Raw genomic sequence first — 16,761 nt, 5'->3', positions numbered from 1 at the left:
GTGTATTTACTATCTTTATCTCCATTAGTGAGAAGTTTGAATGTGTAACTAAGCTTCTTACATGCTGAGTTTTTATTCTCTCTATATTTAGGGTCACTGTGTGACCTCCCGAGTTTGGCTGTCATCAGGACCTCTCATCTACTTGACCCACGTGTGATCACAACATATATATTTCTGTATGTCGGAGAATAACATTAAATAGTTTTAAATAGTTCTCCTCTCCTCTCTGAAAAACTGCTCATTGTCTGTGTGTGTAAAACTAAACACCTGATAAGATTCAGGGCTGAGCCAGCCAACCTCGAAGTAGATAAAGGTGTTTTTGTGTATGTGTGCTGGTATCTGTCTGTGCAGGGCTCGTCTCCAGAGAGATGTGGAGATGGCACCTGAGGAGTAAGCAATAAGCATTCATATAGAGATCTGTTGTCACCTGTTACGTCTGACCCCTGATCGCTTCTCACCTAAATGATCACCGGGAGATATGCTTTGAACTAGACGTCCATGTGTGGAGATTTTATTAAAATTATCTATGTTTCAGTCAACCAGAATGCTTTAACTTAATCAGTGACCTCTGTTAAGAGTATAATTGGTGGTGTCTTGAGCATGTACGCAGAGCGGCCTACGAACTCCTTGAGAGTACTGAAGCTGACTTCTGCTGATGAAACTGCTAACTATTTTCTTCAGTACATTATTCTACAGTGAACTGCATCTCTGACTCCTGGTCTTCATTCATCATACTTGGTCCTTAGGTTTAAATGTAAATCCTCCTACAGTATAAATAAAGGTCAGCACTTGCTATACTCTTAAATCCCGCGCAACGCTGCGGGCTTTTCTTGTTGCCATAGCAACAGCGTCATTTTTTTGTTTGTTCTGAAAGCAAAGTGCTACTGCACTATGACGTTTTTCTGTTTAACAGAATGCTTAGAGAAAGTTCCGTTAGCTTAAGATAACTTAATACATTTCGTTATAAGTGCTGTTTTACAGTTACACATTCTAACGCGTTCAAACTTCGGTTATTTCAAGCAAGTGCGCATGCGCGTTAACGTCTGCGTCAGTAACGACATGGATTCAGAGGGGTGTGCAGCAAACGTAAACAATGTAAGTAGATGGAAATTGAGATCTCGTAATAAAAGTAGATATATTTATTAGCTGCGTGTTTTTGATTATGGAATGAACGAGCCTTCGATACAATTCCTTACATAACTAACGTTAGCTAATCGGGCTAACCTTGTAGCTACTATGTCTGCATGGCAACAAGTGAGCAGTGCTAAAATTTAGCGCTAATGGCTGTGCAATGACTTGATGGCAGTGAATGTATGATTCTTTTATATATATATATATAGTCAACAATGAACCGAAGGCACGAGAGCATACTTGGATGAACTTAAAAAAAAAAAAAATCAGCTTCGTATTCATCGGCTAATCGATTGCTAGCTGGGTCAGGCTGATTGGCGGGTAGCAGTTCTTCACGGCAGGACTTAACGTAACTGTTTTATATATTTTTTTGGTTGTGTAATTGATGCCAGAAGTACACGTACAGCCACTTGCATACTTCAGATACATGTGTCGTACGTGCATTACTAATGATTCGGTGTGATTCAGGTAGATGAAAATGCACAAATAAAATGAAAACATAAATCAGATATTTGACTAACTTAATTTAAATTCAGCTTAGTATACAGTTGAAAGCAATAGTTCACCCAAAATGAAAATTTACCCTCAGGCCATCCAAGAAAACATTTAAGTAAACATTTTTGTTTTTTAGGCTGTGCCTACATGGAGGACCATGGAAGTACTTCTTTGAACTATCTTAAACTTCTCTTGCAACCATTAAACATTGGACACTCAATTGCAGACACTCAAGTTTACCTTTCCTCTTTTTACCTTTCCAGCCCCCTGCAGAGATTCCCTGCCAGCAGCATGGACAAAATATGCATGATTCAGAGGCTAGCAGACCATACACAGATCCTGACAATGAAGAAAGACCATTTAGTAACACTCAGGATTCAAGCGTGCAGCCACTCATAGACAGATCTGAGACTTTACAACTGGGTACAGAGAGCAGGTGTTTTTATACAGTGGGCTTCAAAGATCTAAGGTCGCATTGAAAATCTGGGATTCCAATTGATTTAAAACTGTAAATAAACACAGTGTTTGGATTTTTGGAAAAACAATTCTCGGATGTTTGAAATCCACTGTACATTGCTTCATGCCAAAAAGCATTTTAGCTCCTAATATGTTTTTTTTTTTATTATTATTTTTCCATAATGAAGTTTATTATATATAATTATTTAATTGATTTTCTTTTTCAGACTTTCAGGATAGCCAGTTGTCACCTGCACTTACCCTGCATCCATGCCTGGACAAATCTCACCTTCTTTCTGACTCCACATTTTTTCAGCATACAGATGCAGAATTTGTCCCTCTTCGGTACTGTTTGTTTAGTCATGTTCAAATTTTTCTTCACCTTTTTGTATTTTTAGATAATATTTTCTCTATTGTTTTTGTTCACACAGGGGATGTCCTGACTTCTCAGTTATGACTGAGAGATGCCCCAGGACTTCAAATGTAGCTGTAACTGATGATTCCCACCACCAAAATACTATTCTTTACCAGGCTGGACTTTCCCAGCATCCGTTGGAGGTACCAACAGCCCTGTCTGGTGAAAAAAGCTGCTGTTCACTCTCCCAGCACAGCCTGTCTCCTGGAGACTATTGCAAAGGGCTTGAGGATCAAGGGAGCGTTTCTTATGGTGCTGAGGACAAAATCATCAGACATATGGAAGGAGAGGAGCAGACCACTGCTCAGCAGCTTATTGAGGGAATGTCTGCTCGGCTCTTGTTAGAGTCCAGGGAAGAGGATGTTATTGTGGCTGTTAGTGACAGCAGTGCCATTTCCTCCACCTCTGAACCTGTCTCACTTCACCAAAACATAGACAAAAGCCAGTTAGATCCTTCCATGAATCTTCAAAAAGGCAGAGAGCAGCCCCAAGGGGGCTCATTATCATCATTTCAGAAGGCCGCAGATGTTTCAAATATAACTTTTCGTGATTCACGGATGCATTCACACCAGACAACTGACCATCTCCATGATCAGCTTCTGTCTGCAAGACAAAGAGGCTCCATCTCGGCACCAGCAAGTAGGCACCATAGTGGGAACAAAAGCTCTCATAGTGGAATGTGTGTCACACCAGCTGGTGAAGGTTTGATGCATGTACCAGATCTGCAGAGAGTGCTCTGGAGCTCCGGTCATCTAACAGCGGCAGATGGTTCATTCTTGAGCTCTCAGCCTGTGTCTCAGTCCACACCTGCACTACCTCTCATGAGACCCCCACCAGCATTGACCAAACTCTCACTCATAGACTCCACACAAGAGGCTGTTGCTTCTGCGGCTACATCCTCCCAAAACAGTCTCTCCAAAACTGGCTTAATTCCATCATTGGACCTAAGCGGTCAGCGTTCCTCTCCCATTCACTCTCAAACAACAGCTACAGTTCCTAGTGGACCTTCAGAGACTGTGCAAACAGTGTCAAATGCCCATCCCATTTCAAACGAACAAATAAATCCACCCGCCTCTAATACACCTCACTCTGACACTCAGCACTTTTACTCTGGTGCGGAGATGAAAGATCAGGTTCCTCGTTTGGCCCTTGGGAGAGTACATTCTCTTCCCAGTCTAAACTACTTACAGAAAGTAGATGCCTGGAAAGCCAATCAAAATTCTAGCAGGTCGTTTTATGAAAATTTGGCACCACCGGGGTTTGATGGTGTGTCACCCAAGAAAAAAGCACAGGATGTTGTTTCTGAAGCACTTAACCACATGCTTTCTCGAGACACGCGTCTGACATTTGGTGCTAATCCCAGCTCCCAGATGATTCAGCCACTTTCCTCTTCTCATTCTGGTAGTGGCTCACCCCGTCGGGTGGATGTTGTTGGGGCGGGTGCGTGCAGAGGACAAGCATCTGAGTCACCTGTCAATCGCTCACACTCTCACTCCTCCCTGAGCTCTGTGGTGACCTCTATTCAGAAAGACGCTGGTCCACACAATCAGCATATTCCAGTAACACAATTTAATAACATCATTCCAGCTACCAGATCATTTGACTATCAGTCGTCCTTCGTTTCAGATGGAAAGGGTGAAGGAAAGAATAGTTCAGCTCCTCACGCGGATAAAAGCTCAGTCAAGATGTCTCCTCTCCTCAGTCTGGGGCGCTTCAGTGACATGTCATCAAATCTCAACATGAGCAGCACTCTCTCAAGCTCTCAAGGCAGCTGCCATGGTGAGCAGAGTATGCGGGCATCAGTGGGAGCCGCCTCTTCAGTAGTGAGTCTTGAAGTAGATAATTATGCACCCTACTGGACCTCCAGACCTGCGTCCCCTCCTCACACTAGGGAACTCAACATTGAAGACAGGATCCCGGTAAGTTCACAGTGCTGTAGTTCACCCAAAAATGAAAATTAGTCTGTGTTTTACTCACCCTCAAAGCATCTAAGGTGTATGTGACTTTCTTCTTTAAGACAAATCCAGTCGGAGTTATATTACAAATTTTCCTGGCCCATCCAAGCCTTTCAATGGGGGTAAACGGGTGTTGGTTGTCAGCAGTTCCGCATCCATAATAAAACATGCCTCACATGGCTCCGGGGGGTGAATAAAGGCCTCCTGTAGCGAATCCATGCATTTTTGTAAGATAAATATACATATTTCAAACGTAATAAGCACTTTTTTCTCACTTCCGCTGACTGTGGTACGCGGAAGTCGTGCTGGCGGATGACATAGGACGTATGCGTCGTTCGCGCGCCTCTTGAGAAATGCAGGAGCAAAAGAAACAATGTTTCCTTACTTTAGCAAAGGAAAACCAGTCTCCTCTTGGCTTATCTCGGAATCCTCCGACATTTTTCTTTACAAATCCTTGTTTTGTGCTTCTAATTCGTGACTGGCGTTTTGTTTTGTTTTGTCTCCATTTTCGTCACTAACCATGCAACGCCGATGTCTTACGTCATCCGCCAGAATGGCGAAAAAGTGAGAAAAAAAGTGTTTATTACGTTTGAAATATGGATATTTATCTTACAAAAACACATGGATTTGCTCCAGGAGGCCTTTATTCACCCCTCAAGCCGCGTGAGGGACGTTTTATTACAGATGGTGTGCATACAGAAAACTACATCAGTATATCATCATAAACACAGCCGTTTTTGTCTTATGTGAACGTAAACAGATGAGAAAGAAAACACACATGTACAGTATTTTTGCTTAAAGAGACAACAGCTTAATAAACGCGCTGCCTGTCATTAATGTTAATCAAAGAACAAAAGAAAATCATTCACTGATCTTGACTGAATATATTTAATAACTTTAATTGATTAATCTTTATTTTATTTATAAAAAGAAAACTATGCAGTGTTTTTAAACTTTTAATTACAGTTTCTGTACCTGAAATTTTTAGTTGTATTTATTTATGATATTGCTAATTGATTTGTTTGTTCCTATCTTATTACTGACAGTTTACTGGTCTTTAACACTTTAATATTTGAAATTTATATTAATCTAGTTGTTTTTGCTATGGTATTCTTTTTTTTAAAGCACAGGCAAAATTCCTCTTGCAGTGTTTTGTAGGCTGCTGATTTTTGCTCATGTTATTGAGCTGCAACAGAATGCTTTGTAAAAAGACAGAATACATTTTTGACATCTAAATGTTTGACTTATTTTTTTTTTCTATTGGATTTTTTATCTTACTGGAATCTATAAGAATCGGAATTGATAAGCAGAATCGGAATCGATAAAATTCTAACGGTACCCAACCCTGTTTGAGGGTGAGTAAAACACAGGCTAATTTTCATTTTTGGGTGAACTCACCCTTTAAATTGGGCATGAAATGAAATTCCCTTTCTATTAGGGCTGCGCGATAAATCGCATGCGATTGTCATGCGCATCTCATCAGTTAAGCTGGTTCTGTGGTTTGTAGTAAATCTTCATCACGTGCTTTCAGATGGAGGGGCATTTAATACACAGAGCTGTAGTTCACTGACAAGCTACACAATATTGAGTTCATAACCAAAATGATTATCTGCGGTTATGAACGCGATATTGTGTAGCTCTGAAAGCAGTGATGGAGATTTACTACTAATTACAGAACCGGCTTTACTGACGTGATTCACATGCGATTTATTGTGCAGCCCTACTTTCTATTTATAATTAATAAGTAATTTTTAATCAGAATGTCACAATTCTAACTTCCGGTGAAAACGACACAATCAACATCTGTTGGATAGAATATTTTCCCTTTGTTTTACACAGATTTACATCACACCATGGAAAAAGATCTGTTACATTGTGACTTTAAAATCAACATGAATTTAAAATACTCAAACTCATATTCATGTCTCAAATCTGGTATGAAATGCAGGAATATGACATATAGTTTTCAGTTATGCTCAAGCATATGGAAACATTTAAGGCAGCAGTTGTCAACATTTTTGACTCCAAAGCCCCCACTGTCAAAGACAATATTCAATGAACCACAAAAAATCACATTTACAAACTCAATTTTTTTTAGAAACTAGACACACACAGAAGATATAATATTCATAAACTAGGAGTGTCAATGCATGCATACATAAAATAAATAATTAAATTAACTATATTAAAATAATTATATTAAATATTTTTAAAGTTAATTATAGGTAATTCCAGAAGTCCAAGGTAAGTCAATAAATGAACATTTGAAATGTTGCTCACACATGGCAATTTCTACCCAATAAAATATTTTGAGATTACCATAACTAGAAAAATGATATTCATTATAAAATGTATGTGATTACTTGTTTGAAAACCACTGATTCAGGGGGATTTTTTAATTAGTTTTTCTACCTTGATAGATATTTTATTATTCTGTTTTATGTATTTTTGTTTTTTTTAGCTGTACCTTTTAAATTTGGGTATTGACCAGTCACCTTCAACAATCTTAAATCCATTTACTCGTCGAGGACCAATCAGAGAGCCTGAATTCTCTCCTACTGACTTATGTACCATCAAAGGCTCCATAGGAACACCAACTAAAAGCACACAGCCATCTGAAGGTGAGCTAAATACATCTGGCATCTTTGTGCATTTACATTTAGTCATTTAGCAGAGGCTTTTATCCAAAGTGACTTACAAATGAGGACAATAGAAGCAATCAAAAACCATCAAAAGAGCAATAATATATAAGTGCTGTGACAAGTCTCAGTTAGCCTAACGCAGTACAGTATATTAACAAGAAAAAAGTAAATAGAAAAATAATAGGGAACCCTTTTGTTTAGAGGGTCTTTTTTAATTAAAAAAAAACATGTCAAAAGAATAGATAAAGAATAAAGAATGCTGCTAGTGTTAGAGGATGCACTGTTAAAGTTATTGAGTATAGATATTGTTGGCTTCATTTGTATAATGTATCTGGTCATATGATAATGATTTGTTTTGTTTTCTGTGTATATAGTTGACAGTCTTCAGAAGGAGACATTCTCCAGTTCTAGTCAGCTCTCAGCTGACTCCTGTGCTTCTGTCACACACCGATTGTCAGTGCATGAGCAAGGCCAACCAGCCAGTGATGGAACTGTGAAGAAAATGTTCAACCAGGTGGATACGCCACCAAGAATAAATTCAACTGTCCATCCTTTATCAAGCCTACAGCAGTCTGATGCTCCACAAAGTGAAGGAAGCTTTGGCCTTCCTAGCCAAATCAGCTCAGAATCCATGCCTCCTCCAGGTCCCAGAGAGGTGGTAAAGGAGGATGATGACTCTTTTGTAGGCTCTGGCACACTGCGTGAAATCAGACGTCTGCTGGGCCAGGCAGAAAGTCTGGTTTCTGGTCGATCCTCTCTGACTTCCTCTCCCGGCTCACACCGCCTCTCAGAGAGTGACACATCCCTTGTTTCATTAGGACGGAACATTCAAGGTTATCATGAAGACACATCTCTGTCAGCTGGCGGGAATCTTTCATTGCTGCTGACTCGCTCTTCATCAGATTCGGCTTTGAAAGGAAGCTTGTCATCCTCCCAAAGGCTTCAACAGATTGACCGCACAACTATAGAGCCTACCGCTCTCTCTTTGAGCAGAGAGGAAAGTTTGAAGTCACGTGACCTCTGTGTGACCCCAAGGCGGGCTGAACCTGAAGGCTGCAGTGCTCCAGACCAAGATAAGGCAAAGCCACCTACAGTCACATCTGCCATGCAGATAAATGTTCCTTCGATAGCAGAAAACCAGGACCAGACTGAGGATGCTGTGATTGGCTCTTCTGAGAATAATTCATCTCATGGCTCAGCTGAGGTTGAAAGTATGAGTGACAGTAACAGTGAGAGTTCATTGGCTGTCAGAGTTGCCAGGCTCCTGCAGAGTGAGTCACCCGTTTCAATGGTTACAAGCCGGCCAAGCAGCAGTGATCCAGAAGATAGCCGTGCGCGAGGTAAACAGTGATTTGTCTAAAAGGACGTTTAATCATATACAGGTTTTGTCAGTGGTGCTTTTCTTAAGTTGTCTGTGGTTTTTACTTTGTGGATAACTGGATTTGGTCTGTCTCTTTAGAATGGATCCTGATGAAGGTTTCTGGCCGCAGATGTGAAAGCTTAGAACTAAACGCTGAGGACAGAGAGAGAATTGAAGACATCAAAAGAGAGCTGCTACTGAACACCAAATACACCAAGGTAACATGCATACGCCAGCACAGAAAGGTCTGCCAATTTCATTTGTGTGAATGTCAGCATTTTTACTGACTTCCTGATGGAGGTTGATCTGTCTGCCAAACTTTTGACATCTTAAATATCGCAAGGAATGTGCAATAAACTAGCACCATATTGGTTTTAAAATTTTATTTGGTATTGGTCGATATTGGATATTTAATTGTGCATGCTCAGTTTTTAATAATTTAATCCTGTGAAGGCTAACATGAAATAATAGTAACATTTTTTTGTTTTGTTTTGTTTTGTTTATTGAGCCTTTAGACAAAAGATACAAAACACAAGGTTGTGTCTTGTATAGTATGGTGTAGGAGATTATGGAGCTCATACTCGCAAGGAGGAAAAAACATCTCCGTTTTATTCTGAGGCTCAAACTAAGCAAAAATATAAAATTTGGTGCAGTTGCTGATATTTATATGGCCAAAAAGTAAGATGTAAATCTGTGAGCTCTTTAAAACAGTATAGCAGAATACTTAGGTAAGGTCCATGAATTGGCCCAACGGAGGTATCCAATGGTGAATGAAGGTTTCCTGCGTGTTTGGCCTTTTCAGCACGCAAAGTTATTACATTTAGGTTAAATTCAAATCTGACTCCATTTCACTATTTAATCTGACTCCATTTTATTATGACCTCGAATTTAGGTTGAAATGCAGCTTGGTTGTATGTCTGTTTCTAATTAGCATTCTTCTGGCATTTGATTATTCTGGTTAACTCTTTACTTTATATTTACTCGTTCATTAGGAATCTGTGTCGCTCAGGGTGTATCATGCCAGCCGATACACGTGTACCCCACGATCACAAACTCTCCAGTCTGATCATTAGTCAGAGGTTATGGCTAACTTTTTAATAGACCGCCTCATGCTTGTCATTCTTTAAAAATCATTTTAATATCCTAAATATCACACTCAGTTTTGTTTCTGGTGCAGCAGACTGCATTACGGAAAGTCCTGATAGAGAGTGTTGAAGATAAAGCTGTTGTTTGCATTTGCGTGATTTATTCTGTGCTCTCACGCTTGCAGTGTTTCTATTGAATCTCTCATTTATCTACTTCCCACAGTCCTCCCCAATCCTAGTTCTTATCAGTAATAATAACACATCTTGTTCACTTTCTCATGCTTTGTTTCTCAGTGGAGCTCAGATTCTGAGGGCAGTGCCCAATCGAGTGTTGGTCCTGAATCTCAGCTGACGAAGGACTGTGTTGGACTGCGTAACATGGAGAATCGTAACTTAGATCAGCTGCAGAAAGTCGATTCAAAACCTTTGGACACAGTCCCATTTTACACTCCTATCCAACAGGATCTAGAGGCCAAAGTTCGCCAGATTGCCCTTAGAGAGGGGCTCAGTTCCCAGCTGTTTACTTCTGTTACTATATCAACCACTCGCCACACTCCGTCTCCACAGTCACCATCACATTGCCCTATCACTGCTACTGAGGAACTGGACAGTGTTGGTCCTGACCATGAGACTTTAGAGAGCACGAGCCAAATGAGACTTCAGCCAGCTGTTATACCTAATGTATCTGGCAGAGAAAAGGAGATGGCGAGAGAAGAACAACACAGAGAAGAGAAGAAAGGAGAAGAAATGTCTGATGACAACAAAGAGAACATTGTTACAAACACTCCCCAGAGTATCCATAGAATACCTCACATGGACTATAATGTCACTGGCAGTAACCAGATATTATCTAGTGCTGCATCGGATTCAGCCTTTGACAAGAAGTCCCATCTCTCTCACATACACGTCACCTTATCACCCAAACCCAAACACCAGTCCAATCCAAACTACTTAAGCAGACTATCCAGTCAAAACACCAGTAAAGATGTCCCACCTCCAGTGGTGTCAGGCATGACTGGTGAACATCTGCAGTCCATACACCAAATCTCAAATTCAAATCATGCCAGATCATATGAACACAGAGAGCCGGTTCAAGGCCAGAATGCAGGAAGCATCAGTGCACACTTACAGGCCAGATACCCACAAACCTTTGCTCCCTCTCAGAGGCTGGCCGGGACATCCAGAACTCTCTCTGTTCAAGCAGGTATATGATGTACATTTTATATGCTTTTCAGTGGCATTTGATGTTGGTAAATTAATCAGTTGATTTATTTTTCTTTATGTACACTTTCTGTAGCTGTCCCTGCCCTGTTGCCGTACAAACCTCATGGAAGCTCCGAGCTTTTCTACATCCCGCAAGCTGATCCAGAGCTTTCTCCTGGTCACTCGGACACAACTGTAGAAAGCTCTCACCCAGGTATGTCACAGAGAACTTTACTCAATTTAAAGGCATGAAAATAGCACAGATTTAAGGAAGTTGTTTGCGCGCGCTAATTGCCAGCACTGCTTAGTTTTCAATAAAGGGGACATAACATACATAGTTTCTGCCAATCTTATGTTAATCTTGTCTACTTATAGAGTAGTATTGCATCCTTCATATCTCCAAAGCATCTTTAGTTTTATCAGATTTATAAAAGAAGCAGCTGTACCGCTTCTCTCCAAAAACAGTCGAGCTCCTGGAGGCGTGCCATGGGCGGAGCTAAAGAGTCACAAGCATGCACAGCTTTTGCATAGCGATTGTCTGCATGCGAATATTTGACAGCAACTTAATGAAATAAAAGTCCTCCTGGGATCTGTGTAATAAGGCTATTTAAAGTTGTCATGAAATGAAAATTCATCCTTTTCATTTTCTAAATGTGTGCTATTGATCTTATAGTGAACATTTTTTTTTTATATCATTGTTTATTTTTATTTATTTTTTCTAGTTTAGTAATTTTAGCACTTCACCTAATTTGAGTTTATTTGCAAAGTTCACCAGGCTTCTCCAATCATTTAGTCTGCCTAAACCCTGCCCCTTTTCTTACTGTTGACTGCAAGTTTATATTCAGATCTGCCTCCATCCAAGTATCAACAAATAGATTGAACTAAGTTCCTGCCCTACATTTTTTTCACAACATTATTTCATGGACTACTCCGTTGTACAGAGGATATTACAGATACACTATATAGAATATTAGAGGACACATCATTGCTGGACAATCCTTTATTTATGTGCACCTGTTTTGTATCACAGAGCTCTTATATATGTATATAAAAAGGTCAAATTTTCCATACATAATTAATGATTGAACATAAATAGTTTTTTTCTTGCACCTTTATTAGCCCCTCCCCCCCGAGTCTTGCAGATGGTTCACGCTCTCACCCAGTCCTGCATTATTCATGGTCTTTGTCCATGAGAAAGCCAATCCAGCAATACAAGCCTCATCTGATCCACATGCCAAACCCTTCTGGGCCCCTCTGCTTCAGTGCTGTTTGCTCTCTGTTTGATCCTGCTCTCTTCTGTTCTTTCTCGCTCCCTCTGCAGGTTCTGATGATGCTGTCCCTCCACACTTTAATACAGACATTTTAGGCTCTAGAGAGCTAGAAGACAACATAATTACATCAAAACACAAGGAAGGCATCTACAGCAAGAGGGCCAATATGAAGAGAGGTAAGATGAACATTAGTGTTTCTATTAGTATTAGTACAATATTTACTGAATTTAAAGAATAGTCCAAAAATTAAATCATTATTTTCCCATCCACATATATGACTAGATGCCATTTTTGTAATAGAAACTTTGCTGTGGGCTGTTGCGGTTACATAAAAAACATCAGCATATAATCCTCTTTGTCTCTCCCATTGTCAGTTTCCAGTGTGTCTGGCCAAAATTACAATACTGTTCCTGAAGCTTATGTTTTTGAGAAGAGCGTGGACACTGTTGGCATAGATAAGGAGTATAGAGATGAGGAAGAAAATTTTGTTCCCTTACACATGGAGGCAGACTACAGTACAGATGACGTGCATCTTCACACTAGCACCATTCAGGAGCCCAAATTACCGCTAGAACCACGCCATTTACCTTCTCAGCCAATCAGAAAGTCCTACAGGGAGGACAAGAAAAAGCAGGACAGAACACCTCATGATGTTAGCATAGAGATTAGCGGTTCTCTGGACCAGCTGTGGCGTCGCTTCAGTGAAAAATGGAGCATGGAGGAGACAAGGCCAACTAATGAGGGAGAGACGTCACTGCTTGATAGACTGGAGCGTCTGTCTCGTCTCATTCACAGTACCACTCCAACAGACCTAACTACACAACAGTCACACAGCAGGAGAGGAGAGTATTACAGGAGGACTGATCGAGAGGATGGGACCACAGAGGGAGAAGAGCAAGGAGAAAGAGTTCAGTTAGACATGGCTCCACAACAAGCTTGGCCTGAGCATGAGGAGAGTCAGGACAGAGTGCATCGCTGTCCTGCTGAGAGAGATGAGTCTGCGAGTGTGGAGACGAGCAGTAGCCTGTCCACTATTGACACGGAGCGGCTGCTGCGAGCTTTTGGACCTCACCGGGTCACCAGTAAGGGACTGAAAAGCAGTGACAGCTTGCTCAGGCTTTACAACACCCTCAATATGCAGAAAACTGGCCGAAGGAAATCCCGAACTAAACACGTTGCCATCTCTGTTGCTACCGATGATGTGAGCACTGATGACTCCACAGTAAGTCTTTGCTTGATTGAGTTCTTTAATACAGACTGTTCAGCTTCTTAGTTTTGAAAGATAATCAACAAATTAAAAAGATTTTTTTAATTTTAAGAATGTCTTAAAATTATTATTTTTTTCAAACAAGAAGAACAATCATTTTCATAAACACATTGTAGCTTAGTTTAGAGTAAGAAGTAAAGTGGAATTAAAATTTATTAATAATTTTCATTTTTGCTCACTAACACAATACATACTAGGAAACAGCAGTATTTTCCTGCGTACACCACTCTTAAAAATCTTGGGGTCTGTAAGATTATTATTTTTTTTTTTTTTTTTACATTTTTGAATGAAGTCTCTTATGCTCACAAAGGCTGCATTTATTTGATTAAAAATACAGTAAAACAATGATATTGTAAAATATTGTTACAGTTTAAAATATCCATTTTGTTTTCATTTTAAAACGTAATTAATTCCTGTGAGTCTTCAGTGTCACATGATCCTTCACAAATCATTCAATATGCTGGTTTGATGCTCAAGAAAAATTTCTTATCAATGTTGAAAACTTATCAGGATTTTTTGATGAATAGAAAGTTCATGTACAACATTATGTGACAAAAATATTTTATCATTATGTCTTTATTGTCACTTTAGATCAATTTAATGAGTTCTTGCTGAATAAAATGGTTTGTAAAACAAATAATCTTACTGACATATCGAACTGTCTAATCTTCTGTTATTGTTCCAGGTCTCTGCTGATTCTTTATCATCTTCAAGCACTTTATCCCATCGTTCTCAAAGAGGTGTTTCCCAAAACCTCAATTCCAAAAGGTCAAAGGTCAAACTAGTCAGCAAAGGTGTGCAGGCAGGTCAGTTACACAACAATGTTCCACTTTTTTAACTAGGCAACGTGTAAATTAAACAGAGTACTGCAACAAAATATGTTGTGGGATTTTGTATTCTTATTGCAGGTGATTTGGAAATTGTTATAAATGGCACCCGCAGACACACTCGGGACGTAGGCACCATCTTTCCCTCACCATGTGCTTTCAAAAATATCCGTTCATCAAACACATTCGGCAGAAGCATTCAGAGTGGCTTTCCCATCCCCACTGCTTCCACATCTAAACCCACCCAAACCCTGACTGCCCCGAAGAAAGACCCTAGCAACAAGAGCAGCCGGACACGCTACCCAAACGGTGCATATTACATTCTCACAGACACAGCATTTTTTTTATAGCTCATCTTTTTCTGCTTTTCTCTTACTGTTTTATATATCACATTCTCTTCAGGTGTGTCATGGTTCGTCGCAGCTGATGATCTTAAGTGTGATGGTCGCAAGGAAAACCAGCCACAGACCGAATCAGAACCTTGCCCAAGCCAAGTCTGGTTTGAGCCGTACACTAGAACCAGACCCTGGAGAGAAACGACCAGAGAACCACTAAGAGAGAGACAGAACCAGCAAGAACAAGAGAGGCCAACAGAGTCCATAACAGCTACAGAGAGAGATATCAGTGACAAACCCTCGGCTCTTATTCGACTTTCACTACAGGTGTGTGACGAGCAACTGTTTTATTTATCCATTTAAAAGCTTGTTCACACCAAGGACGATAATTATCAAACAAGGGTCCTAATTTTTTATGACGGACAAAAGTTTCGGAGGCAGTGTGTAAACGTGATTGACACAACGTGAGGTCATATTTATTTTTTAACGTGCAAAAATTGCAGACGAGAATTTTGGACTCAGTGTGCAAGAAACTCATAGTCTAACATTGAGCATTTGCTTTGATGGTTTTCCTACAGGAAGCTCTGGAGCTCCATCGGCCAGAGTTTGTATCTCGTTCACGGGAGCGGATGAAGCGTCTGGGGTTGCTGGTTGAGGAGAGGAGGTTACAGGCAGTCTTCAACAGAGAGAGAGAAGAGCTCTTCAACTGCCCCGCACCATCACGTCCATACAGACCAGGTGACCTTATAACATAAGATTACTAGCGTGTTGTTATGGGGGTACTCAGTTCATTATATATTTTACAAGCTTGGTGCAGCTTGCATTTAGATGTAAACTAAAACATGCCTCTATCAGCAGCTCCAGTACCCCGTAAACGAGTCGTTCCAAGAAGAGAGATGGTCCAGAGATCCAAAGAGTAAGTATCCATTGTATCTTTTTCACTTAATCTAGATGGTTTATGACAGAGATGATGCACATATTACCAAATTGTGCATATGTGGGTCATTCAACATTTAAGAAGCATTTTGTGCCTTCTGCATGCTTTCAGTTGGGTAGGGAGGAAATCACACAGTCAGAGAATAGACAGGACAGACAGACTCAGGAGGTAATAGTGTGTGTGTGTGTGTGTTAGCGTGGTTTTGTTTGAGTGTCTCTTTATCAGGCTTATTAACATTAAAAAAAGAAACCATTTTCATTACTTCATAAAAACCTTTCAGCAAGTTTCCAAGGCAACATTAAAAAATTCACATACACAAAAAAACAACAAAATATGTTTAAAAAAAGTTAAAAAAAAAAAAAAACAAAAAAACAAAATACTTCTTTAATAAAAAAAAAACTATAAATGACAAAAACACAACAGAATTACTAACCCTTTAAAATTAAAATGAAAGCACAAAATATAAAAATAAAATTTAAATTCAGAGTATTAATAAAACTTATAATAGTAAATGCAAAAATAAATAGGAAATAGTACAAATGTAATAGTCAGTGCTACTAAAATAATACAGATCTCTGTCCAACTTTTATTTTCAAGTTTCTATTTTTATGTGGAATTTCTGTGATTCAAAATAGGCACAGTCAGAGGCATAACGACCTAAACTGCAGTATGTTACTATTTTATTTGGATATCATTGATTCCGGTAATTTTGCACTTTAATAAGTGTGCATTCCCTCAGGAAATATGCTCAACTTCCTGAGGTCCAGAGAAGAAGGGAAGAGGAAAGGAGACAGGCAGAGTACCGCTCCTACCGCCACAATGCTCAACTCTTTAACAAGGTATTATTAAAAGGTTCTGGAGTAAGAGTTACACATAATAGTCCAGATACAGTGATACTGCCAGCTTGTATATCAGTATTATTTCAGCAATTTCAGGTACACAAGAGACGAGTTTGATAAACCTTACTAATGCACGTCGTCTTTCTCCTGCAGAAAGTCACTAATCGTGTGCTGGGAAGGAGAGCACCCTGGCAGTGATCCAGAATCAGCTCATCATTTCCAAAAGCCTTACTGTTTTTGAATGTGACAGGTCCTGTGGGTGTTTTATATGGGGTGATATTTTATAATGGTTGTGTCTTTTGCAAGCTTTGTTAGATATATGTGTGCATTCGGATTTTAGATGTGAGATTTTATATGATTGTGATTGTGTATTATTTATGGATTTGCAGTGTTGTATTGTTTCATTATGACTATTATGTGGCAAAATTATTTTTTTTGTCTGTCTTTGTTAAATTTTAGTAATATTTTTATGAGGTAAATAAATAAGCAGTGATTTGTAAGAGCTTTTGTGTTTGTGTGCTATTTAAGTTGTAAATCGCAAGT

General features: G+C 39.6%; 1 protein-coding gene across 5 annotated transcripts; it reads left to right on the top strand.

Moving 5' to 3' along the window:
* Positions 1–979: 979 nt before the first annotated feature.
* alms1 (ALMS1 centrosome and basal body associated protein) lies at positions 980–16,720 on the top strand. Of its 5 annotated transcripts, none has more exons than XM_042736562.1 (20): positions 1,023–1,095; positions 1,763–1,789; positions 1,890–2,049; positions 2,310–2,427; positions 2,514–4,416; positions 6,914–7,073; positions 7,469–8,434; positions 8,554–8,672; positions 9,834–10,743; positions 10,837–10,956; positions 12,064–12,189; positions 12,388–13,235; positions 13,966–14,086; positions 14,189–14,416; positions 14,510–14,769; positions 15,021–15,180; positions 15,301–15,358; positions 15,491–15,547; positions 16,119–16,218; positions 16,372–16,720. In XM_042736562.1, exons 1-20 carry the CDS (start codon positions 1,030–1,032, stop codon positions 16,414–16,416), a joined length of 6,552 nt encoding a protein of 2,183 aa, XP_042592496.1. In that variant the 5' UTR covers positions 1,023–1,029; the 3' UTR covers positions 16,417–16,720. The 5 variants fall into 5 exon arrangements, with proteins under 5 accessions (XP_042592497.1, XP_042592496.1, XP_042592495.1 ...); XM_042736561.1 differs by having other exon boundaries at positions 15,298–15,358; XM_042736563.1 differs by lacking the exon at positions 1,763–1,789 and having other exon boundaries at positions 980–1,095; positions 15,298–15,358.
* Positions 16,721–16,761: the final 41 nt, after the last annotated feature.

Source organism: Cyprinus carpio, chromosome B13 (assembly GCF_018340385.1).
Source record: "Cyprinus carpio isolate SPL01 chromosome B13, ASM1834038v1, whole genome shotgun sequence".
In the NCBI taxonomy this organism is placed as follows: domain Eukaryota; kingdom Metazoa; phylum Chordata; class Actinopteri; order Cypriniformes; family Cyprinidae; genus Cyprinus; species Cyprinus carpio.
Note: the sequence above shows the minus strand (reverse complement) of the source record. Positions and strands in the feature narration are given on the sequence as shown.